Genomic DNA, 25,518 nt, shown 5'->3' on the forward strand with positions numbered 1-25,518 from the left:
TCCCTTGTATGCTTGTGAAAGGTTGGTCAGCAATAGCACTATCGACACTTAGCACATCCAAAATGAACAGAATAAACTATTAGGTATGCATAAATGCAGCACACAGTGTTCGAAAATGCACCACAAAATGCATTCCACCCAAAAACGCACCACACCTAATGGTGCATTTCCGAACACTTTGTGGTACATTTATGTATATCTAATGAGTGACTGCACGGCAGGAAGCTCAGCATGAAAAACTGACTATGTATATATATGGCCAAGTTCCCATGCAATCATGTGTTAACATGTGACTACTGTGACTACACCATTACTTATGCAAAAAAGCACCAATAGTGTTAGGAAACGCACAACAAAGAAATACACCACTCAAAAAATGCACCATACCTGTGCGTTTATAGATAACTAATGATGTGTTTTGTAGTGATGCATATCTAGTGATGCGTTTTTTAGTGCCTTGGTGCATTTTTTTGTTGTGTCAATACTATTGGTGTTAACTAATGGTGCGACCTCAATGACCGCACGTTAAGACATGACTGCATTTGAGCTGACATATATATATATATATATATGTATATATATATATATATATATATATATATATATATATATAGAGAGAGAGAGAGAGAGAGATAACCTCCCCTATATAGTACGAATTACATACAATTATATAAAGAACAAAATTGTATCGCTGTTGAAAAAGGTGGCACATTGTCGGTGTAAATCTATCATAGCTAAAGGGTGTAAATAAAAATGGCAAATTTGAAATCTGCTGAACAAAAGAAAATTTTTTGCATAAACTTTATAATCAGAAAATACAATTTCTCCTTAAACTTTTGACTTAGTATGAAAAAACTAACTAATTAACATGTAAATTGCAACTTGCAAGGGTAACACAACAAGGAAAGGGTATTTCTTCAACCAGAAAAAAAAATACAAAAATATAAAAATGAATTAGAATATATAAAAACAGGTTTTCTTAGAATGATATGTACATTTAATCGAAATTAAAATTAAAAGCAACCAAAATCAAAAGGCATTGTCGCATTCCAAGATTCAAGAATTTAGGTCTCGGGATGCAGCATGTCCTTGCCATCTGCATTCAAAACATGTGGGGGATTACATTACATTAGTGTTCAGAATACGACTGAAACCTAGATGAAGAAACAAAGGTATATTTGAACAATTCATTTTATGTTTTTAGGGTGTTCAAATGAATTAGGTTGTCTGGTTTTGCAGCTATTCATTGGAAATCACAATTTCAAAGTTTTGGAACTTAAAGATAGGCGAAAGCTTTCTTTTGATTTACGGGTGTTTTTGCATTGCAAACAACAATCATATGACGAACCTTGAGAGTAAGAACCTAGCCAGTGAGCTCATATTGGCATTTGATTGGAGCTCCTTGTTCTGCTGTTTTTTCTTGCTATCAGTTTCTGTGCTTGAACTCTCTGCTGCTTCTGTCTTACCTTTTGTAAGGATCCGGGCTGCCAGTTCTTGCAGATCTTTCAAAGAAGATTCCTTCGAACTGCATAACAATGTCAATGTGCACTCTACTTAAGGTATACCTTTTCGACAATATAATCGTTACCCTAAAATTTTATCATATAGAAACAAGAAATTACTATGACAATCAACCAACCTTGCCAATCGCTGAAGTAGCCTGGTGACAAATATATCACAAGATCCAGGCTTTATACGCTCCATCTCTAGAAAAGAACTTGCCATTGTCTGCGCATATGATCCTTCTCCATCCCCAGCTACAGCCTACGTCAAATATATGACCAAATGCAACATATGAGCTGGCAATTACGGTAGCATAATGCCAATTATGACTTCTTTGCTTTTTTGTTAAAAAAAGCAGAATGTGTACTTGCATCGAAGGAATTCCCATATAATAAGAGAATGATGAAAGGGAGTGCTACATATGTATACCTCCCTTAGTGAAGGTACGAGAAGAGTAGATAACGTGGCTGAAGAATGTGTTGGAGGAGGCATCCTAGCAGCATCATCTGCATCACTAGTACGTTGAGGTCTTGAAAATGCTTTCTGTGCATCAAAGTAATCACGGGAATATCTGCAATAGAAGAATATTTGAATTTCAGGATACAAAGTAAAAGATGAAAGTACAATTAGGCAAGTTCATAAACTGGTTCATTTTGCATGGGGTGCCCCGCATAAATTAAAATACACAGCATTACCTAGAAGAATCGGTGGTCACTGTTGATTGGTCTGTTCTACTATTTTCTTGCCCATCTCTGTTGGCCTTGCCCAACATTGACCTTTCTCGAACATTTCCTTTCTTTATGGCTGCTTGCATTGAAGCCCTTGCCTGATTACATAGACGTGAATTGGGGGAGAGGGCGAAGCAGAACAGTCAATTGCATTTTATGAATATATAATGATAAAATTTATTTATAAATTCAATAACCAAACATTGAGAACTTTCTGGTACAAATCAGTTCATATAAAATTTTTAAGTAATTTAAAGTATAAGCAAACCTCCGCAAGGTTTGTTTCACTGTCCTCTAATGATGTGCTTGAAGATCTCTCTTGAATTCCCAGCCGAGATCTAGGAGTTCGAGGAGAATCTGTATCATCACTTCGCCCACGATATACTACAGTGCCACTAGTAGAAGCATCTTCAACCGCAGCAAATGAGCTGCTAGACTGAGAATTATCTTCATGTCAATTGGCAATTACACACAGGAAAAGATATTAGTTTATCCGTTTAGATATTTCAGTGGGAAAAGGAATACCAGATTGCTCCGCTCACTAACTAAAGAAGACTGAACTGTTCTTGGGGTTCTAAAGACTACAGTTCCTGTCCCACTCGCAGACAAATCATCCTGCAAATCAAAGATATAAAATTGACCAAACAGGAGATGTGAGGAAATGACAATATACAAGAAGTAAAAGGCAAGAGATTCATCAGAAACCACTTAATTTGTAGATATGTCTGTGCAAGGTCTGTGCAAGGAGAAAACACACAAAACCCCAGATGCATGAATAGGAGAGGGAGAGAGAGAGAGATGGGAAGCATACATCTTCGGAGTAGGAATCTTGTTTCTCACTAATGTAAGCATCTCCAGGATCTTTCCAACTGGACACCTCTGATGAATTATAAGTGACAGTTCCAGAAGCAGAAGACCACTGGTTACGACTATCCAGATTTTTTCTTGAGGCAGCTTGGTTTAATGGAATGTCCGGTTTCCTATCTCTAGCTTGGGGAGGTCTTACAACACTTCGCACAGTTCCGGTACTAGATAATCCTCCTTCAGTGCCGAAGTCCCATCCACCGGCATTTTTCTGGGTTTTCCCTTGACTGATGAAAGTTCGTACCATTAAGCCAAAAATCCAGAAAACAAAAGCAATAAGCAGAATCAAGAGATTCTACAAACCTCACTCGAACAGTATCATCTATTCCAGAATCTCTAGTCACCTTAACAGTGCCAGATGCTTCCCCTAATGGCTTTACACCGCTTCTAGGGGTTACTGTGTCATCCTTTGGCTGAAACTTAGGGCGTTCCCTGCAAGATAACAAGGTGAATAACCTCAAAATTTTAGTGCAAGCATTAATACTGAAATCTCATTTTGAAAAATTAAGTTGAACTTAAAATATTCAGTGCCGTGACTTGATGCCAGCATATCTCATACTGTTACTACCAGTACTACCTAAATCAGAGAACCATAGCTGATAACAATGTGTTTCAAAAAGTTTCAAAAAGTATGCATTCATGTACCCACAAAAGATGTGTTGGAAATGGGATGTACCTGATTCGCTCCAAAAGTCTTGGGCTCTTCTTTGCACTCCTGATAAAACGATGCTTTAGAAGTTCCTTTGCACTTAGCCTCTGAAATTAGGAAGGAGATCAGAGTGAATGAGACACATGACCAACCACAGCATCATCAACCATTGAAATATGCAAGTCAAGTAACAACTGCATAACTTAATTCGGAAGAAATGAAGATGCAGTGTGCTGCTACCCAGCAATGTGTATAACAGTAGATCTCTGGAAAAAGGTTTAATTTCGATTATCTATGCTTTCATTTATCCTCAACTTCTTTTCACCTTCAATGCAGTAAATTGCTTTTTGTTCAGACAGTATAAGAAGGTGAAACCAACCTCAGCAGGATTTTTCTTCAAACATGATGAGATGAATTCTTTCATAGGACGAGAAAAGTGTTCATCTAGCTGCATCACAAATATGTAAGTGTCAATGACCACATAAATTAAAACCATTTATTGAAAATATAAAATTAAAAAAAAAATAAAAATGAACCAAGACTTCAGTTCTATGAACAAGATATTAAAATCCAAATTGATTAGAAAATGAGTAAAACAAACCTGTGGTGGATTTTCTCGAGGTATGATGAAAAGAACTCGCATTGGGTGGAGATCAGCTAGTGGAGGTTCACCTTTTGCCATCTCAATACCTGTTATACCCAGAGACCAAATATCCGCCTGCATCAAACAAAGACACGCAGTATTTGAATGGTGTTAAAAGCAAACACTAACTTTGAGATGTAAAAGACTTCCAAGTGCTGTCTTCAATAATTTAACAAGTGAACAAAGATACCTTCTCGTTATATCCGTCTGAATTCTGAATTACTTCTGGTGCCATCCAGAATGGTGTTCCTACAAATGTCTGTAAATATTTGTTACATCAGCATGACATTTAATAATTTTCAGGCATAAGTTACACCTCACCAGAGATAAATTTTAATGCCATGAAGACCAGAAAAACTACTCAGACATGTTACACAAGAAAATAACAGTACCAAGCATTCATCCCCAAATTTGATTTGAAAGAAAGTCGCACAAAGAGAACAAAATAACAATAAAAAACAATAAACCACAAAGAACTTAGCTTTATCCAACAGATTCAAAGGCTGATAACAATATAGAGTTTGGAATACTATATTTAAGTTCATAGAAATTTATGAGAAACATTCCTTTTATATGCATATTACTACAGTTGTATCTGCCAAATCTCTTAGAACTATATCACCAAAAAAACATTCCTAGTATGGAAAGAAGAAACCCAGTTTACTAAACTATATACCTAGGATTTATCCAGAGCAAAGCCATAATCCACAAACAAAAAAATATGGAATAGAAACATAATATATACTAAATAAGAAAATGTGCTAACAGGAAAAAATAGTTAGGTAGTAGGAAAGGAAATATAATAGATAAGGCCATTACTTGGATCACAAAAGATTTTTTATTTATTCCTATTTTGGAAAAAGGTCAAATAAGCCATTGAACTATACAGAATAATATAGTGAAGCCTCTGAACTCCAAAAAACATCGATTAAGCCATCAAACTAGCAAAAAGAGTGCAATTAGTACCTTTTTGGTGGTAAGCTTCCAGTGACAGTTAATGCTGACTTGATGCTGATGTGTGTGTGTGTGTTTTAAAATATCTTTGAAAGAAAATTTATGTGGCGTGACTTAGTTTTTTTCCTATTTCATCCATCAAAGATGGAAAATTGACAAAGTTGGGCATATATATATGGTAATCGTCCAATCAGGAGATTCTTCATCCAACATTCCAACTCATTATTATTATCTTCGTCAAAGCTTCATCTTCTCTAGTACAAGCACCAGCGAAAGGAAAGTCCAGCAGGTCACGTCACTTCATCATAAACGAAGACGAATCGTCCAGATTTATGAATTCAACCATGAATTTTTATTTTTTTTTTCTATTTTTTGTTTTTAACCACATGGCTACCAAGGCAGCCAAGGTGAAGGTTTCCATGGTTGTTTTCCTTCTTCATCCCAAACGAACAAGGATCTAGAGGGCACAGGCGCACAGCATGAACTCTAGAGTACAAGGGTTTATTTGACCCCTTTCCCTTTCTATTTCTATTTGTACTTTCAAGAGACTGATCAGAAGGCCACACAAAAAGGAATAACATAAGCAATTGAATTACTGTTCAATAAGTAATTAAGGATCCAAGATGACACATAGATTAAGAAACTAAAGCACTTATAAGTTTGCAGCAAATGAAAATGCTGGAGGAAAAGAGTGAAATAACCAACAAATTATGGGACCACCCACATCGACATTTATACGAAGTGAAGATCTAACACATAAGAGGACTAAAGACAAGGAAACATGTATAAATATAAATTCAATTATGCCAGCATACCAACAACATAATTTCATCAAACAATTTGTGCATGCATTTTGGAGAATTAATTTCAAGGACATGGAAACGGTACCTTCCTTCTTGAAATTGTCCTTGTCAATTGAGCAGAAACACCAAAATCTGCAACCTATTACAAGGTAACCAAAAAAAAAAAAAAGTGGTTGATTAGTTGATATATAATGAGCTTATTGACTTTACACATGATGTTAGTTTTCTTATTCTATGCATAATGATAAATAGGAAACATAAACAAAGAACATACCTTCACATCCCCGTTCTCTGATAACAAGATATTTGCCGCTGTAAAAGAAATATGATAAGGCAAATAACTTCTAATATGCACACAGAATTACTACAAATTAAGGAGTTTATGGTAACACAAAAGGCTAAAAGCAAATATGACAAGTGATGGTTTCTAGAAGTAATGAAATTTATCAGCCATTGACATTATTAATTGAATATCCATAGAAGTCATTCCAGTTATGCACTCATTGTTGTTTGATTACCATGCACCTACATTGGCAGCCCAAAACATGACCCCAATTTCCCATGTTTAATAAATAGATCTCTTAAAAATTTACAGCACTGCTTCATAAATAGTTTTGGAAAAGGAAGAACCTTTAATATCTCGATGAATTTTGCCTTCAGTATGGAGATAATCAATAGCATGGAGTAAATCACGTAAAATGCAAGCAATGGACATTTCATCCAATGGTAGATTTGGTGCAATCTGTATGGAAAATTTCTTAGTAAGTATGAGAATAAGAAGCCAACAGAAAATAAATAAATAAATAAAAATAAAAATAAATAAATAAAATTGAGCCTAAAGCTTTTAAAATATTAGTTGAGGTTTAAGCTAACCAAATGGCCCAAAACCCTTAAACAAGAAAAATAGGTTAGACAAGCTTAAGAGTTAAGGCTGGCTAGCAAGAATCACATCTGCTAGTTGCTGTGTTCCATATGATCCACAAAAAGGCATTACCAGTGTCAATAAAGATTCTTCTAGAAAATAGCCAATGCAAAAATTATTCACATTATATTTATTTATTTGCAATGGTAAATTTGGGGAAAATGCATCATAATATTTCCTGCCAGTAGAGGGTAGGGAATATCTTAGAATATGTGACCTACTAGATCAGCAACGGAGCCACCAGCCATGTACTCCATAATTATCCATAGCTTAGTTTGGTGCAGATAAGACCCATAATACTCCGTAATATAAGGAGATCGGCATTGTTGGAGGACAGCAATTTCCTAAAAATAGTCATCAAACAAAAAACTGTTTACTAATCCATTTTAATTACTCTGTCAGAAAATCATGATTAGCTACACGCAATGTGCAATTAAAAGATACCTTTTGAATATCCTCAATTTCATCCTCTCTGTAAAAAATAATAAAAATAGTTCCAAGAAACATTTTAGAATAAACACAACAAGTATGAAACTGAGGCAAGGGAATAAGGGACTAAAGATATATTCCCAAGACAGGAATCCCTATTTAATCACAATAATTAGCTTGACTGAACCATGCTAAGCAAGACTCAAGAAAAAGCATCTCATATCACTGAATAGAATAAAGAAATATACTCACGATTCTTCTAAATCAATGACCTTAATGGCAACCACTTTGCCCAGCTCCTTGTCAAACCTGCAAATCCAAGGATGAAAAAGGCCTCAGATGAAGCATAAAGCTCCACAGCTACAATGACAAATAACTCATTGAGATGAGATTTCCATAGGTAACAAAAGAAGCAACCAGAACTCTTCTTGTAAGAGCTCTCACTTTATTAAGAAATGGACTCAATGCATTTCTAAAATGATAACTATAACTATAACTATTATACTGCTGCATGAAACTGAAGCATGCAGTGTGTTGTGAAGAGCAACACCAGAGGGTTCTATTGTGAACAACATATTATAAGCCATGAAGGGTGTCATTATTGAAACTACTGTTAATGAAACTGAAGTATGCAGTATGGTTCAGCCACTCTGCACATGTTTTGGGACCTATAACACTTGGCATCAGTGTCCCTAAATTCCTAAAGCAGGCATCTGAAGAATAAGAGTAATCCACAACTTCAAAGAATGCAATCTACTAAGGCAATTAAGGGTATTAAAAGACCACAAACTAATGGCATCCCCAGCAAAAATCTATATCTACACTTACTATGAAAGCCTTCATGGAAAATAACATGATATAGGTAGGCAACTTTTCCTAGATTTTGCAACTAAGATTCCCTTATTAGACAACAACAATATGAAGAAAACATATTTGTTCAATAACTTTTTTCCCAAATAACTGCCACTTCTATCCACATTCCACAAGTGTATTTCCAGAAGGTCAAATCACAACATAAGCACAAGTATGAATGGTTCTACACCTTTAAACATTTATTATAAGAACCTGCCATTGATGGAATATTATGACACAGGAAAAGTATTTAAATCCTTACCCTTTATAGACATCACCAAACGAACCTCTCCCAATGAGTTCCAGATCACTAAACCTGGATCCTGAGGCTTCAATAAGGAGAACTGCATCAGCCATCTCTGCCATCTCTACCTACAACTCTCCTTCAAACTCCCAATACAAACGCCAGTGGAAAAATTACAAACATTCTACTCCACCTTCGTATTCTGCAAATTCAATACATGGAGAATTAGTTTGCTTAAACTCACTCCTAAGCATTAGCTAGTATAACAAATCACTAATATAGCTTCAACAACACAAAAAGTCAAATAGAATCACAATTGGAGATCTAAAATGTAGAAATAAATTTTAAAACCGCAATGTGGCAAATTCTAAGACGCAATTTTTAAGAAACAGACTCGTTAGGTAGGGTGGGGAGTGCTAAAATGACAATCCAACAAATCTTGGCACTTTCTCACACACCCAAAGCATTTCCCCCTCAAAAAAATCCAATCTTTTTCAGAACAAGACGATAGCGAAACAACGCCAAACAGTGACCTCCTGTTTCAGAGATTTGAAAGAGGGCCTTCGAGTGTTTTACGAATCTCAGGGTTTGTCTGAAATAAACAAAATAAAATAAACTAACCTTGTAAATGTGAATTCGAAGGTGAAAAAGAATGATTGATGGTGTGGATTTACGGCAGTGAGAATGAAAATTTACCCAGTGGATAAATCATCGATGAGCTGTGGATCTCTCTTTGGTCCTCTCTATGTATGTGTGTGTGAAAACTGTTGTCTTCTTCTCCTCACTGGCTTTGTGGGTTTCTGCAGAAGGGATCGAGAAGAGGAGAAAGAGAAAAAGAAAGATGTTTCCTGTACGTAGTATCGTTTATTATTGGGCAAAATAATTCGTTTCTGGACCGGGTGAATGAACCGGACATAAAGCAACCCCGTTAACTCTTTTTTCCTTTTCAGCGTACATTCGGTTTCTTTACCGTAGAAATGCAATTACACGTACGGTTACACACTAACACCATATATTTGTTGGACTAGAATAGTTTTGTTTAGGATTTTGAAACGATGATTAGATACTCTTACTTAGGGTAATGGGTTAGTTTAAAATTCAAATTCAAATTCAATGCACCTGGGCCAGTATTAAACATCATCACTTGTTACGTGGCAGACTTTATGCAAAAACGAAAAGAATGTGAATCGTGGATGAAGGTGTAAACAGTATGAAAGAACGTTATGAAAATATGCATCGTGAGTCGTGAATGGAGGTGTGCTAATTATATAAACTACCTATAAATACAAGCAAAGGCAATGAGGAGGCCGGCTTTCTCTCATTCTCTCCAAACAATTAAAATTCATATAATATTATTTAGATTGTACTCATCATTGAAAATAACGTTCTCTCGGTAAATAAACTAGTTGATTGACACCTCATTATTTTTGTTTCATACATATTTAACCACCATTCCCATCGAATCTCCTACATTAAGCATGAAATCCACGTAATTTGTGTTGGGGTTGCAATTATAAAAGAAATATCATTGGCACCACCTATGGGAACACAATACGAAAAGTTCGTGTTATAAATTCTCTATCATCTCGTTAACAACCCTATATTCATCCATTCATTTAGAAAGAATAACTCCAAATTAAAGAGTATTGAAGACTTGGATTTTGTTCATAATAACATCCATCTTTGTCAAGAAATACAACTGAAAATCATGATGACAAGTAAAAAAAATGTGTGATGCTGGAGGAGATGAATTTGCAAGCAAACATGAAATCCACGTAGTTTGTGTTGGGGTTGCAATTATAAAAGAAATATCATTGGCACCACCTATGGGAACACAATATGAAAAGTTCATGTTATAAATTCTTATCATTTCATTTGTTAACAACCCTACATTCATCCATTAACTGGATGAACCTAATTTGAAATATGCATTTTTTTTATGAAGATATCAGTGAAACTAATTAAGTTATAATGCTCGGTGGGCTTATTACTTTATTGCCTTATTATTATCACCTTGTTGTTGTATCTCTTTTCCCGTTGTTGTATCTCCTTACTACATATAGATGTTGCAACATATTAGAAACAAAAATACTAGATGTACTTCCAAGATCACTCCCAACTTTTGATGAGTTAATTATAATATTAGGAATTAATATTGATTAATTATAATTTATTTTAGAATTAACTTTGTAACATTATATTAGATTTATTTTGATTAATTTGTCAGATATACGACTATACGAGTTACAAATTTCAATTATTTTAAATTCAATTTTGAATGTCATGATTTTTTTGGTGAGTTTTTGAATGTCATGATTGTTAATGAATCTCGCTCTCTCTATAAATATATAGTGTTGGACATAATATTTTTCTCATAAAAAACTCTTATTTTCACCCATATATACTCTCTCAAATTCTCTAAAAATTTGCCAAACACTCACTCTAAATTTTGAATTGTTTGCCATTTGTTCAAGTTCGTCATGAATGATTATATTTGAGTATTCAAATATTTTTGTTGGTAAAAACTATTATATATTGAGAAATCAATGATTCAACACTCTTAATGCCATTGTGAGGAAGCGAATTAATTAAGGACAATGTGTGTTACACACCTTAAATTAATTTCATGGTTAACTTGATTGGAATTTTAGAAACTATTTTAAATTATTAAATAGGGAAAATGACACTTTTTCCCCCTATGTTATGTGCTTATAGCATTTTTCCCCCCCTTGTGTTATTAAAGTGGCAGTTTTTCCCCCTCAGTTATTTTAAAAGTGGTAGTTTTCTCCCTTGTAATATTAAATTGACATTTTTGCCCTTAAAAATAACCATTTCATTTATTTTTATTCTCCAACCAATTATTACTAATATGTATGGAAGATCACAGTTCGATACGAACCTAACATAACACTGTAGCAATTGAACTTAAATAGTATAGACGGTTACGGTTACGATTCAGAACCGAAAAAATAAAATAAAATAATTGTTGAATTTAGACTATTTTTAAATTAGAAATAAAATTATAAAAATAAATAAATAAATAAGTTTTGATTGGCGGTTCAAAATCGAAATTGGAATCGAACCGTACCGATTTATCAAAATAAGTGTTTGATCATTTTTACTATATATGACTGTGGTTAAGTTCCGGTTCACGGTTCAACAATTATTTAATTTTATTTCTTCGGTTCTGAATCGTAACTAGAACCGTCCATACTATTTCGGTATGATTGCTACAGTGTTTGGTTAGGTTCGAACCGAATCGTGATCATCCATACCTATAAGTAATAATTTGTTGGAGAAGAAAAATAAATGAAATAATTATTTTTAAGGGTAACAATGTCAATTTAACATTTCAGGGGGAAAAACTGTCACTTTAATAACACAGGGGGGAAAGTGCTATAAGCACATAACATAGGGGGAAAAGTGTCATTTTTCCTATTAAATATCCTAAAAGCCTTACACTTATAAGAGCATCATTAATAGTGAAGTCTTTTTGTGATTTTTGAGGAGTTTTTGTAAGTGTTATTAGGAAAGAGAATAAGAAAAAAAAAAATTTTGATATGACATTAAAAATAAAAAAATAAAAGTGAGCTTACGCGCCCGGCTAGGCTTTTCTGAGCGTGAAACGCACACAACCTCTTCAGTTGCCTTTTATTTTTTTTAACGTTAAATACCATTTCAAAAACCTTTAATAGTAGATGAACCTCAGTCTTCTCTCACTTATCTCTTTTCTTTTTCATGTGACAATTTCAGTCTTAAAAATCGTAAATAATCTTATGATATAAATGCTCTAAGGGTCGTTTTGTCAACACAATATCAAGCTACACTACTCATGACTCCTAGAACAAGTCTTTCGAATAGAAAAGAAAATCTAAAAATAGAATATGATTTTTTCCACTTTTTATATGTAGTTAGATATTAAGAATGAACAGTGCAACATTGTTATATAATTAACCACATGTAAAAATGAAGTTATGTACAATTCAAAGAAGAAGAAGAAGAAGTCGTGTATATTCAATGAGTTCTTTTACATATAGAAAAAAAAAATTGATCACAAAATTTCTTTTGAAAATTCTCTAAATTCAAACCTATGTCACTAAACTATTGGTTGGATGGAAAATCTTTTCCATGGAAAAGATTTTCCATAAAGTGAAGGAAAATGTGTGTTTCCATTGTTTGGTTTGATGAAAAAATGTTTTCCATGGGAACTTAAGTTCTCAAAAGTGAAGGAAAACAAATTCTTTGTTAGGAGTTGGTATTTTGTTTTCCAAAGGGTTTGGAAAGAAATGTTGAGCAATTGGACAACTTTGTACTCATTAAAATAATATAATTTATTATCATTATTAATTGTTAAGGGCATATTGGTCTTTATATTCATAATTCCTTACCATTCAAAATCCAACCAAACAATGGAATTCATATTCCCAGTAAATTCTTTTCCACCAACCAAAACAATGGAATCTATTTTCCTGATAATTTATTTTCCATGGAATTTGAATTTCATTTCCTTCAAATATTTTATAGCGAACCAAACGGGAGATAGAAATTCTTTTCATTAACCTATTTAAAACCAACCCGGTGCTTTGCCAATTGCCATGGACGTGTACCGCATGTCCATATTTAAAACTAACAGGCCACAATCTTATTAACCTATTGGCCCAACATAGTGCCTGCAGTGGCAAGATAGGCCGCAATTAAAGAAACTTGCCGGCCCATCACCAAATTATATTATGTATCAGGATTCACATTACATGAATACATAATTGAATAAGTAAGTTTAGAAAGTAGTTATGAATATATATTGTATTGGAATATAGTCAGTAGTACTAAAAAAGGATTAAGTACATACAAATAATATTGTTGATACATTAAAAAAATTAAGTACATATAAATAATGCTGCAAGTACATAAAAATGGCACCAACAATAATGAATTTATGTACATTGATGGATGGGTGGTATATTGGGCTGACTGGTCAAATTAGTCAACTAAAAGGGTATGGACCACATGGACCAGTCCAAAAAAGTAACTAGATCAAGGAATTCCAAGAAGTATATCCATTACGAAGCAACTTAGGAGTTTAATAGAGTTCAGCTTATTATTCATAATGTAATGAGGATTGGACTTATTATTCATAGTGTAGTAGGATTGGGCTCCTTATTCTCAATGTAACAAGAAATCCCAATATGAGGGCAAATTTTTCTGTTGAAGGTGGATCCGAGTCCAAAATACACAATTTACATATTAAAATGTTCACAATTTACATATTGAATTCTCATAATTTATATATTAAATGTTTACAATTCAAATTGTGAACATTCAATATGTTATACAAATTGCATAATCATGCACATAATTTAAATTATACTTTATTTCACCTTATTTTTCACTGAATTATAGTTCATTCCCTCACTCTCTTATTCATTCGTTTCAACCAAACGCCCTGTAAATTTGATTTTTTTGAATGAAAGCAAAAATAATGTTAATATAGTCGGTTTAAAATAATTACAATTAATTAGAATTGAACATAAAATATAATTACTAGATAGTAGAAATTATGTTTAAAAAAAAATGTAATGTTAACTTAGGGTGAGATGGGATGGGAATACTCCATGAAGAAGTAGAAAGGTAGGTGAGTAATTAAGTATTAAGCTAAGGAGGGGAGCGCTCAAATCATAAAACTTTTTGGAGTATTTAACGAAGACCGTACAATATATAAAGGGATATTATTCTTTCAACTCAGCACTCAATTATTTAATAATTAATATAATGCTTATAATATTAGCATCAAATCTAACCCCTCACAGACCTTATTGCTTTTGAGTTTTGACTGGTAAAGATTCCCTCCCCGTCTTTGAAATATCTTGATTATTGTCCTGTCAGCCCTCAGCCCAATTTTCCCCTAAATACAACCCCGCCATTAAACTTAAATCTAAAATATACATGTAAAAAAGATATAAATTTATAAGTTTTTTTTTTTTTTTTTTTTTTTTCTTTTTTCACTTTTAGTCCAACTACATTAGACCATTTCATATTTGGTCCCGATGACGACGACGACTATTATTATTATTATTATTATTATTATTGACGACGACGACGACTACTACTACTATTATTACTATTATTATTATTATTATTATTATTATTATTATTATTATTATTATTATTATTATTCGTTGTGTTCCAGGTTGGCAAAGAAATGTCTTATACAGGCCGGCCTGCACGAATTGTGGACTTGTGGCCAAGAATTTAGCAGGACACAGGTTGTATATATATCTACTACTATCCATGACAGCTGCTAATCTTAAAGGGGAGTTTAAGAATGTTATGATGTAGCCATCTATAAGCTTAATTATACATTTAAAGACCCGTTTTTATGATGTTTTGATTCATGCATATTTAATTTGATTAGGTGAAGCGAAGAATTGAAAAAGGGGATGCAATTGTGTGTGAAAATCGTGTGAAATTCTGGATTGACTTCAAAGTTGAAACAGACAGCGTCATGTGATTTTCTAAATTAAATCTGCCGTGGTCTCAGCCGACTGGTACTGCCCTGCTGGCCTGGGGTTGATCTGAGTTTTAAACAAGCTAGTCCACATCAATGGAGCTGAGGATGTTCATCATAATAACCATAAATATAATATGAACGGATGGTATACAAACATTGCACGTATACACACCATTACAATTGAAGTTTTACCATGATCCAAATACGGTAAAAAGCCAAACTTGATCAACAGGTATTTTGTCATTCCAATATAATTAATTAAATACACTTGCTTTTTATACTCACAGTACTGTACTATCATTTATATTATCTTATTAATGCTATAAAAACACTCTAATTTTATATTAAACAAGCTAAGGAATCGGGAAATCACTTGTTCTGACAAACTGAATTGTTTAAAATGTAGATCAAACTACTGCATCTATCACATGCTCTTGCCTTTTCTAGTTTCAACGTAACATGCTAGCTAGCTCCATCTCATCTCCTTCTACGTACACTTACCGAAGCAGCAGAGCAGAGTGTTGGAGAAATTTAAGTACGTGAGAAGATCGAATAGTGTTGTAGCGCAGCTCCCATAGGAGTAGAGAGAAAAGAGTTTTACTTAGCTTGAGAGAGATGGTGGGCTCAGGAGCATCAGATAGGAGCAAAGAAGCAGTTGGGATGATGGCCCTTCATGAAGCCCTCAGAAGTGTTTGTCTCAACTCTGCAGACTGGACTTACTCAGTCTTCTGGACCATTCGTCCTCGCCCGTATGTCTCTAGATCTAATCCCTTCCATTCTTCCTTCTTTCCTCTGTTTTGCTTGCTTGCTTGCTTATCTCTTCCCTCGATCTTCTTGCAGGAGAGTTCGCGGTGGGAATGGTTGCAAGGTTGGAGATGACAATGGAAGCTTGTATGTTCACTTCCCTTCCATATATATATTTTTATTCTTTTTACTGTATCAAGGTTTGAGGTCTTATAAGTGATCTACTATAAATTTGCTCTGATCTTTATTAATTAGTCAAGAAAAAGAAAATGAGAAAGCTTGTAATTTAGTTCTTGGAAAAGCTTGTTCTTTCTTTTTAAAGTAAAAAGGAACTATATATTATGTTTGTTGTATGGGGGCGCAGGATGTTGATGTGGGAAGATGGGTTCTGCAGAGGGAGAGTTGGAGATTGTTTGGAAGAGATGCAGGATGGGGAGGACCCAGTGAGAAAGGCCTTCAGCAAGATGTCCATTCAGTTGTATAATTATGGAGAAGGGTGGGTACTGGGTAGGTGATTATTTGGTATTATATATATATATTGGATTCTACCTCTCACTGTCTCTAGTTAAAATTAAAGGGAGTATTTGTAAACCAAGTAGAAATGGCATGCAAGAAATTTGAGCGGCCAGTAGGTGGGTTGATTATTGGTTGAATTGATTAATGCAGGTTGATGGGGAAAGTTGCATCTGATAAGTGTCATAAATGGGTTTTCAAGGAGCCTACAGAATGTGAACCAAACATATCCAACTACTGGCAGAGTTCATTTGATGCCGTAAGTACCATAATACCAACTTCCTATACTTTATTTATTGAGCGTTGCTGTGATATATATATATGGCTTAGGAAAGTTGATTGATTTCTTGGTGCCAATTATTGGTTTGTTGAAATTGCTTTAATTTTAAGAATGATTGATGAGTCTGTGTCTATGTCTTGATGCCTGCAGCTTCCCCAAGAGTGGACAGATCAGTTCGAGTCAGGCATCCAGGTCAGAACCAAATGCCATCAACAATAGTTTTCATACTTTTTTGCTTGGCTTTGGCTTATTTATTTCTTCATTTTTATGTTGACCAGACTATTGCTGTAATTCAAGCTGGACATGGCCTATTGCAATTGGGGTCTTGCAAGATTGTGAGTTAGTTCTGATTAATTACTTAATTGTTTCTTTAATTTTTCTCATCATATCAGTGCTTAGCTTTGATCTTATTTGGAGATGGAATGTAATCTCAGATACCAGAAGATCTCCATTTTGTGCTGAGAATGAGACATACTTTTGAGTCTCTTGGCTATCAGTCTGGCTTCTATCTCTCCCAGCTGTTTTCTTCAACCCGGAGCACTTCACCCTCCTCCTCCACACTTCCTCTGAAGCAACCTTCCATTTCAATAATCCGCCCCCCTCCCTTCAACTGGGGTCCCAGTCCCAGTCCCAGGCCTATGCCTTCCCCACCTGCAGTCTTAACTTCTCCAAACTATCACAACTCCTCGGTGAGGCTTGGAATTCCGGCATCCAAAGATGAATCCCACGCGTTTCGAATGGAAGAAATTATGGGAGATCATCACGAAGGTGCTGATATAAAATGGCCTAACGGGTTGAGTTTCTTCAATGCTCTCACGGGTAGGGCTGATGATTCCAGGCTTTTATTTAATCCGGATAGCATGGGGAACAAGATGGACCAAAACCATCACACTCTCAACCTTGAAATAAACACTTCAAATCCAAATTCAGATAATGCTTCAAGTTTGCACACCAATAATGGGGAGGCGGCTAATCCTAACGAATTCTTGAGCTTGGACAGCCACCACCACCCAGATAGCTTTCAGAAGATGGAAAGCAAGTTCAAGAGGAGCTTTACGCTGCCTGCTAGAATGGTATCATCGTCTTCAACAACTTCACTAGAGCAGCATCAAAACAATCCCGGGGAATTTAGAAACGAAGCAGGAATGTGCTCCTCCGATGTAATGGAAACTTTCTTAGAATGATGATATATATGTTTAATCAGCAGGGGTTGGATTGAGCAGAGTGGGTTAAGGGTGAATTGAAAGACACGTATTTGTTGGATTCATGCTCTTAAATCCTTGTTCATTATCATTATCATAGGAAAAATTTTCAACAGTATTTAGGGAATCCTTTAGCTCTATTTTCACTTTTAGTCCGTGCTGGCCGGTTCTAGCTCAGTGGGGCTTGACTTTCCTTTTCCCCCCCGACTGTGCTAAAAAGTCTAAAAAAACATATCCGTATTTATAGAGTTTGAACGAGAACACATATCGAAGATTCGCAAATAAGCTAACGTGATGGAAGTTCATGGAAAATTTCAGTCAATTGTGATATGCGTCAAGTGGTGGGGATGACTTTCAAGACAATAACTTATGTAATGTTTGTGCTCCTAAAAATCGACTTCGAAGGTTGGCTACTTCCCAATCTAGGAAGTCAGAAAAGTTTCAAAACTTGTGGGATGTGCCTATTTGTACGGTATACATTCCCTATAATATATACGCAATGTTACTACATATATTAACACATCCTACTACTAGTATATTCATTTGGTGGTGATGACTTACATATATGTGGGATAATAAAAATTTAGAAAAAAAAAACATTTAATTTAGTCTCTTCAACAATATTTATAATAAAATTTCTAACACGTTGGGCTAAAAGAAAAATTAACTCATAATTATATTTTGCAAGAAATTTTACTGTAGAAATAATTCATACTAAAACTTGTCTCTAATGTTAATAATATTCCTTCTTAATTTCATATTGTAAATCTTTATCAATTGTTTGATTATTATTTAATCTTACTCTTAGTTCATTTCAAGAGGCCATCTCAGTCGACAGGGCCCAATTCATAGTCAATGGAACAGTGATAAGATATTTGTAAGATTGTTGGTGTTGAACGGGACCGTACGTGAGGCAATCGAAAGAGGTTGGATGGGGTACGGTTGAAATATATGTCAAATTATTCATATTTTCCATCATATTAATTATACAAGTATAATATTATACGTTCAAAGTGTGAAATTAAAATTACCTAAGTACAGTTTGAAAGATTTTCTATCTTTATACAATTTGTATATTGTCACTACAATTAAATTAATTTAAAACACTAACTTTTCATACTCACAGAGTCACAGCTAAAAACACTCTAATTTTATATCTTATGAATGTTATAGAAACACTCTAATTTTATATTACAGATGGAACCGGAAAATCACTGACAAACATAATTGTTAAAATGCATATCAAACTGGATCACATGCTCTTGCCTTTTGTAGTTTCAACGTAACGTAAAATGCTCCATGCCCCTCTTCGTACACTTACCGAAGCAACAGAGTAGTGTTGGAGAAATTTACACCAGAACTAGGGTTTAACGCTAGCTCCCAAACAAGTAGAGAGAGAGAGATATGGTGGGCTCAGAGCATCAGATAGATAGGAGCAAAGAAGCAGTTGAGATGATGGCCTCAGAAGCTACCATTTGTCTCAACTCAGACTGGACCATTCGTCCTTGCCCGTATGCCCCTCTCTCTCTCTCTAATCCATTCCATTCCATTCTTTGCTTATCTTCTCCCTCTTTTTTCTCTCTTCTTGGTTGCAGACTTGCAGGTAAGGTAAGGTTGGAGATGACAACGGAAAGGCGCGTGGGAAATGAGAGAGGGAGTGAAGTGAAGGCCGAAATGTACGTAGTGCCCCGCAATTCGTGCGCTGCTCTTTTTTTTTTTTTTTTTTTTCTTTATGGTAAACGATGCACCGACTCACTGCCACGGCACGTGTGCACGTGACTCCTTAATCTCTTATTCCTGTAGATTCTTTCTTTGCTTAATATTAATTAATTATTAAATCCTGTGATTTCCCATTTCATGCTTACTATACGTATATATACTCCCTTGCCTTTTTTACTTTTTACCTTATGCTACCCGCCACAACTTTTTTACTTTTCATATATAACGCTGCAAATTATTATTATTTTTTCCTACTCAGATCCACTATCGGTAAACAATTTATTGTCCAGTGTCATTTGTATCTGTCAACAAAATTATTTTAATTACCAATTAAATTTTATTTTATTATGTTAAAATAATTTTTCTAAAATGGAAATTTTAAATAATTCAGGTTTAAAATTGTAATTATTAAATAGCGGAAATTATTTACCCAAAAAAAAAAAACTGTAATGTTGACGTAGAGTGAAATTGGAAATTGGAATACTTCATGAGGAAGTTGGAAGTATGGTAGGTGAGTAAGAAGTAAGGAGGGGAAGGGCGCGCCAAATGATAAAATTTTTGGAGTATTTTAACAAAGACCGTACAATATTATTAATAATGAAATTGGGATAGGGATAGGGATATTATTCTTTCAACTCACCACTCAATTATTTAATAATGCTTATAATATTAGCATCAAATCTAAGCTCTCAGAGACCTTATTTGCTTTTGACTGGTAAAGATTCCCCATCTTTAAAATCTCTTTATTGCCCTTCATACCAAATTTCTCATTAAAATTGTGTTTGAAAACTAGGAAAATGCCATCTAAAAATGTTTTTTGAAAAAAAAAAATTTCTAGAAAATATTTTCTTTCTTTAGTGTTTGATTGCATTTCAAAAAATTGTCTTTGTATGTTTGGTTTATTTTTTGGAAAATGGGCAGAATTGTATAATTAATCATTGGTTTTATAAAAAAATAAATATTATTTATAAAATATTTTTTAAAAATGAAGAATGATTGCATTAAAAAAATATATGCTTTCTCCGGCCTCAAACTGGTTTCATTTTTCTAGTTTCTGTTTGGAACCAGAGACTCCCGACGAAAATCATTGATGTGGATTTTTGAAGTAATTTTCTTAAAGACTGGCTACGGTATAAAATGACTTCCCCAAAAAAATTTGAAAGTCATTTTTCAGAAAATTGACTTTGTTTTCCTTTGACCATAAATCAATTTCCATTGACTTTGTAATTTTTTTATTGCTAAACATTGAAAACCCGAAAAATGAATTTCATAAATCATTTTTTCGGATTTTCAAACACACCTTAAAACTTGACGGAAAAATGATCAAACAAGTCATCCACTAACAATGTGCAATTAGGTCATTGAATTAAAAATTACTCCGGTAATAATTAGACCCTTAAACTTATTAAGAATATGTCAAGATCTTGTGGTCTAGTGGTATCCGATTGCATTCCCATATGAAATGGGGTGTGTTCAAGCTTCAGTGGAGATAACAAATACTGCATTGTAAGAGAGTTTTTTTTTTTTGAAGGTAAATGTAGCTATTCAATTAATTCATAACATAAAACGTTTACATCAACGATCAATGAAATGGTAAACCATTCCTTATAGTCAGACATAGAAACAACTTTTCTAACTATGCTAAAGAAAACTTGAATCGCAGACTGTTTCATAACTAGGAAGCTATGTTCTTTCAAGGAGCTTAAAGCTTCATCAAAGATCTGGGTCTTCGTCATCATTCTTTTTTGCTTGCCCAGGATAAGATCAACACTTGCCGAACCCAAACTAAACGTTTGATAGGTGTAGTTTTCGCGGTGGATGGAAAGAAATAAATGTTAAAACGGAAAGATTTCCGAGTATCGTTCTCAAAGGACGGCAAGGAGGGAGTTTGAGCGGTAAGGGGATTAAACACAAGAGTGTTTAGTGTTTGAAAGCTAACCCAAGCATAGTAAGGAATGTGCACGAAACATAATGCAAATAAGGAACAAAACGTTGGAAACAAACAATTGGAAAGGAGGATTTGGATCTTGCAACTCATATATGTATCCTTGATTTCCTAAGATATTAGGCTAGCAACACTTAGATAATGAAAATGAGACAAGGTCACCAACACCACCGCCACTCTCGTGGTCAATGGACTCACTCCTTAGACCGTAATGTCATCCTTGTGATCACTAGGCTAGGAGAGGCATTTTGTCAAACACGTTATGTGCCTCTTATCTTCCACTTCTCCCTTTTCTCAAAGGTGAGAGGGAAATGTGCTAGGCTAGGCTAAGGAGTAACCTTACTCTCGTAAGTGAGACTCCTTCTCCAAACATCTCTCATATAGGTTGATCATTCCCACACAAGAGGCAAAGTGGATCACCACTCACACAATCAAACTCATAATCAAGCAATTGCAAAACCTAATTGATCAATTCAAAGCTCAATAATATCCATACAAAATTGCTCAATCCAAATCCACAAAGATCTATCTAATCATACTTGGAATTGAAATAGCAAAAGGTAAAAGTAATGACAAGAAATTAAAAGGAAGACTTAGCTAGGAATTGAACTTTGAATTTGAACTTGAACTTGAAATTGAACTTTAATCTTGAACTTGAATGTAGATCACAATCTTGCAACAAGTTCTAATCTAAACTAAGAATTGCAATGTGGAGTGATCTCTCTAGGCTACTCCTAGAGAGAGAAATATTCTAAGGTGTGGAATTGAAGTGTGATGGATCCGGCCTGAAAAACCAGAGGAAAAACATAGCTTTTAACCCAAAAAACGCGCCCGAAGTAGGCTGCCCGCGACCAGCGGACGTGGGCCGGACGCGGCGTCCGCACTCGCGTCTGAATTTACGGCCGCAGGAGTTTTCTCGGCTGAAGGGTGGACGCAGGGTGGACGCCCGCGTCCATCAGAACTCTGCTCTGATTTTCGAACTTCTGCGGGCATTTTTTTCGGACGCCGATTTGGACGCGCGTCTAGAGCGCGTCCAAGGCCTATTTTGCCTTCCAACTTCGGTTTGTGAATTCTTCTCCGAAATATCGCCATTTCCTGTCTTTAAACACTTCTTTTTACCTACAAAACAATTGGTAAAGTGTGGAACAGGTACTAAAGACAATATAAAGCATTCTAATGCAATTTAATACTAAAACATTCATAAAAGCTTTAACTTGTATACTAAACGATCCACGAACAACCGTATAAAAGTGGTATCTTTTGCACTTATCAACGATTTGTGCTAATGATAATGAAAAGCTCGTGAAAGTAACGAGAGGAAAAAAACACGTGAAAGTAACGAGAGGAAAACACAATAATAGAGAAAATAAAAAGTGGTAAAGCCAAAGTAGGGTTGGGAGTTCAAGACTACCAACACAAACCCCAATACCTACCTACTATTATTTTATTCAAAGGGAAAGAAAACGGAAGAAGAAGATCTGTAGCGGTGGTCGGAGGCGAACGGAGCTGCGACGGTAGTCGGGGCGGAAGAAGAGCGAGAGCAAACGTAGAAGGTGACCAAAACCGCCGGCTCAAAGCTCCATTAGAGCTCCGGCCGGAGGCCGGCGGTGGAAGCCGAAGTTGAGCAGCAGAGAAAGGCTTTTGGTTTTAGAGAGAAAAGGGAGGCAACATTGTATTGTAAGAGAGTTAATAGTATTAAAAAAAACTTACTGAGAATATCATCACTATTGGATAAATGTAGTATCTTTTTAATTTTTTATTTGATTAATATTACTCTATCATGTTATGAAGAAACGATACTAAATTTAGTTTATTTAGCATGACTTTTTGTTTTTCAAAATACAAAATAAAAGAAACCAGAAGGAGAAAATTATACTAGTATATAGATTTATGATGAGACTAAATTTAATTAGCTAATGGGCGATTAGTTTCTAAATTTTAGTCTTGGTTTGACTTCTTATATTCATTGGTCTAGTTTGTTAGGTTCATTACAAGACTTTTATTCGCTTTACTGCCTCCATGCCAGCCCATTCACAATTCTAACAATACATATTTTAGACAAAAAGAAATGAAAGAAAAAAAATAGGCAAAAGTGTAAAATATGTACATTCACTAGTTACAAGTGCTTAATTAATTTATTGGTTTAAAATAAAACCTAATTCGACACATAAACTTTCAAAAATTCTTACATTTATCATTTTTTTTCTAAGTTCCATCAAGTTTCCAATCCATATTAAGTAATCATGGAAATTTAATTAAAAAAAATTGTTGACATGGAATTTATTAAGGCTAAAAATTAAAACCAAGCAAACCCTATCAGTATGTTCTTCATATTCGACTTCATTATTCTTAAGCTTTGACTTCTCAAAATTGTCAGTTTCGCTCTTTTTTTTGGTTTGAAATGTCTTCATCTTCGGCTTCATTAGGTGCACAAAATAACTTAGAGTATTAGCCCGCGATGTACTATCGTTGTGCATTGAAATCCCCAATTTGCACATCTCGTGATTCTAGGAGGAAATTTTTTAGTTGTCAAAGATGGAATGTGCAAATATGTATATTATTTTTAGTTTTTTTACAATGGTATGATTTTTGAGATGACCATTATTTAGTAAATGTGTTTGAAATCTTTTCAAGAAGGGTACATGTGCGATTTTTATTTTTTATTTTGGAATGACCAAATTTCATCTACTAGAGAACAAAATGAAAATGATGCATTTGTAAAGGAAGTTTTTGTTTTAGTCACATTAAGTAGAACCGTAGAATCGGAGTGATACCACACCACCGAAAAGTGAAAAATTCACTTTTTAGTGGATTGAAGCCATGTCAAGGAAAATATTATTTTTGTTGGACGTTATGTCAAAAATAATTTATTTTGCCAGCTACGCACATCAGCTTAACTTGATATCTTGTCAATAAAATCGGATGAAACTTGAAAAAAATAGTATATACGAGAATTTTAGGAAGCTTATGTATCAAATTAACTCTTATTTTAAATCAATATATGAATTAATTGAACACTTGTGAGTAGAAGATGATCTATATTTGGCCCGGTCGTATAAAAGAAAAAAAATTTGTCTTTCTTGTTGGCAAAGAATTGTCTTATGTAGGCTATATATGCACAAGTTGTGGCGCAGCCTTAGCGGGGGAGGAAAAAAAGGATGTAACACAACTGCTACCAGGACAACTTCAACGATGATATAAAACACATGTCGTGAGTGTTCTTTTCCGTTGCTACAGAGAGTGGTTGTAGAAAGTAAAGAATTGAAGGAAGCTTAGGTAGGAGTCATATATATATATATATATATATATATATATATATATATATATATATATATATATATATATATATGTATGTATATTATTATTCAAGAATTTGGCAGCAGGACACAGCTTGTAATCTTGTATATAAAACTACGTACTATACATGACAACTGCTAAATCTTAAAGGGGAATTTAAGAATGTATAGTAATGAATAATGATAGATGTAGCTATCTATAAGTTTAATTATACACTTAAAACCCTTTTTAATGATGTTGTGACTCATCTTTAATTTGATTTGGTGAAGCAAATTAAAGAAAAAAAGTGGGGTTGGAAAATGGGGTGCAATTGTGTGTGAAAATCGTGTGAAAATTCTGGAAATAAAAGTAAAAATCCACCTGATATTGCAACAATATTCAAAGCAGACCATGTTGCATGCATTGACTTCAAACAGACAGCGTCATGTGAGTGCTAAGTCTGCCACCTTTGATTTCCTAGTTTCGTGTTAGAGTTTGTGTTTGTGTTATTAAACATATCCCTTTCCAATAAAACATCAATCAAATTGGTTAAATAATTAATTTAGTAATTATGAAATTATAAATTCTTATTCGTGCTCTTTTTTTTCGTCATTTAAGTTTTTTTTGGCTGCAATTTTATCACTCTTTAAAATTTTACCCAAGACACGCGAAGGGGTTGTTAGTTTTACAACTACAGGGTAGCCGGACGACAGGCCAACATAACCGTAAAACAAGGAAAA

The 25,518-nt window shown here is 34.4% G+C and overlaps 2 protein-coding genes across 6 annotated transcripts; one reads left to right on the top strand and one right to left on the bottom strand.

Annotated features, from left to right (window-relative positions):
• Window positions 1–773: 773 nt before the first annotated feature.
• On the bottom strand, window positions 774–9,461 carry LOC116010533 (serine/threonine-protein kinase 4). 5 transcript variants are annotated; one of them, XM_031249986.1, is made up of 22 exons: window positions 9,288–9,461; window positions 9,050–9,183; window positions 8,610–8,793; window positions 7,748–7,804; window positions 7,511–7,538; window positions 7,288–7,410; window positions 6,775–6,886; window positions 6,419–6,456; window positions 6,230–6,283; window positions 4,578–4,646; window positions 4,346–4,462; window positions 4,124–4,192; window positions 3,772–3,851; window positions 3,399–3,527; window positions 3,043–3,322; window positions 2,757–2,846; window positions 2,500–2,667; window positions 2,199–2,329; window positions 1,933–2,074; window positions 1,640–1,764; window positions 1,349–1,525; window positions 774–1,096 (listed from the first exon to the last, which is right to left on the bottom strand). In XM_031249986.1, the coding sequence occupies exons 3-22, from the start codon at window positions 8,711–8,713 to the stop codon at window positions 1,057–1,059; spliced, it is 2,133 nt and encodes a 710-aa protein (XP_031105846.1). In that variant the 5' UTR covers window positions 8,714–8,793; window positions 9,050–9,183; window positions 9,288–9,461; the 3' UTR covers window positions 774–1,056. The 5 variants fall into 5 exon arrangements, with proteins under 5 accessions (XP_031105846.1, XP_031105847.1, XP_031105844.1 ...); XM_031249987.1 differs by lacking the exon at window positions 9,050–9,183; XM_031249984.1 differs by lacking the exon at window positions 9,050–9,183 and having other exon boundaries at window positions 9,213–9,461.
• A 5,658-nt stretch (window positions 9,462–15,119) lies between these two features.
• LOC116011103 (protein RICE SALT SENSITIVE 3-like) lies at window positions 15,120–17,965 on the top strand. Its single transcript, XM_031250619.1, has 8 exons — window positions 15,120–15,331; window positions 15,506–15,848; window positions 15,940–15,990; window positions 16,208–16,339; window positions 16,510–16,615; window positions 16,787–16,828; window positions 16,915–16,971; window positions 17,071–17,965. Exons 2-8 carry the CDS (start codon window positions 15,715–15,717, stop codon window positions 17,818–17,820), a joined length of 1,272 nt encoding a protein of 423 aa, XP_031106479.1. The 5' UTR covers window positions 15,120–15,331; window positions 15,506–15,714; the 3' UTR covers window positions 17,821–17,965.
• The last annotated feature ends 7,553 nt before the right edge of the window (window positions 17,966–25,518 follow it).

The sequence above is a fragment of the Ipomoea triloba genome, chromosome 2 (assembly GCF_003576645.1).
Source record: "Ipomoea triloba cultivar NCNSP0323 chromosome 2, ASM357664v1".
Lineage (NCBI taxonomy): Eukaryota > Viridiplantae > Streptophyta > Magnoliopsida > Solanales > Convolvulaceae > Ipomoea > Ipomoea triloba.

Bases quoted from the DNA above. Each gene is read 5' to 3' on its own strand.
- LOC116011103 (XM_031250619.1), top strand. From the start codon at position 15,715: ATGGTGGGCTCAGGAGCATCAGATAGGAGCAAAGAAGCAGTTGGGATG. The intron at 16,340-16,509 runs GTGGGTACTGGG...TGATTAATGCAG, and splicing joins TTGTATAATTATGGAGAAGG to GTTGATGGGGAAAGTTGCAT. The intron at 16,972-17,070 runs GTGAGTTAGTTC...ATGTAATCTCAG, and splicing joins AATTGGGGTCTTGCAAGATT to ATACCAGAAGATCTCCATTT.
- LOC116010533 (XM_031249987.1), bottom strand. From the start codon at position 8,713: ATGGCAGAGATGGCTGATGCAGTTCTCCTTATTGAAGCCTCAGGATCC. The intron at 4,647-6,229 runs GTACCGTTTCCA...AAATATTTACAG, and splicing joins GGACAATTTCAAGAAGGAAG to ACATTTGTAGGAACACCATT. The intron at 2,668-2,756 runs GTATTCCTTTTC...GATAATTCTCAG, and splicing joins TTAGTGAGCGGAGCAATCTG to TCTAGCAGCTCATTTGCTGC.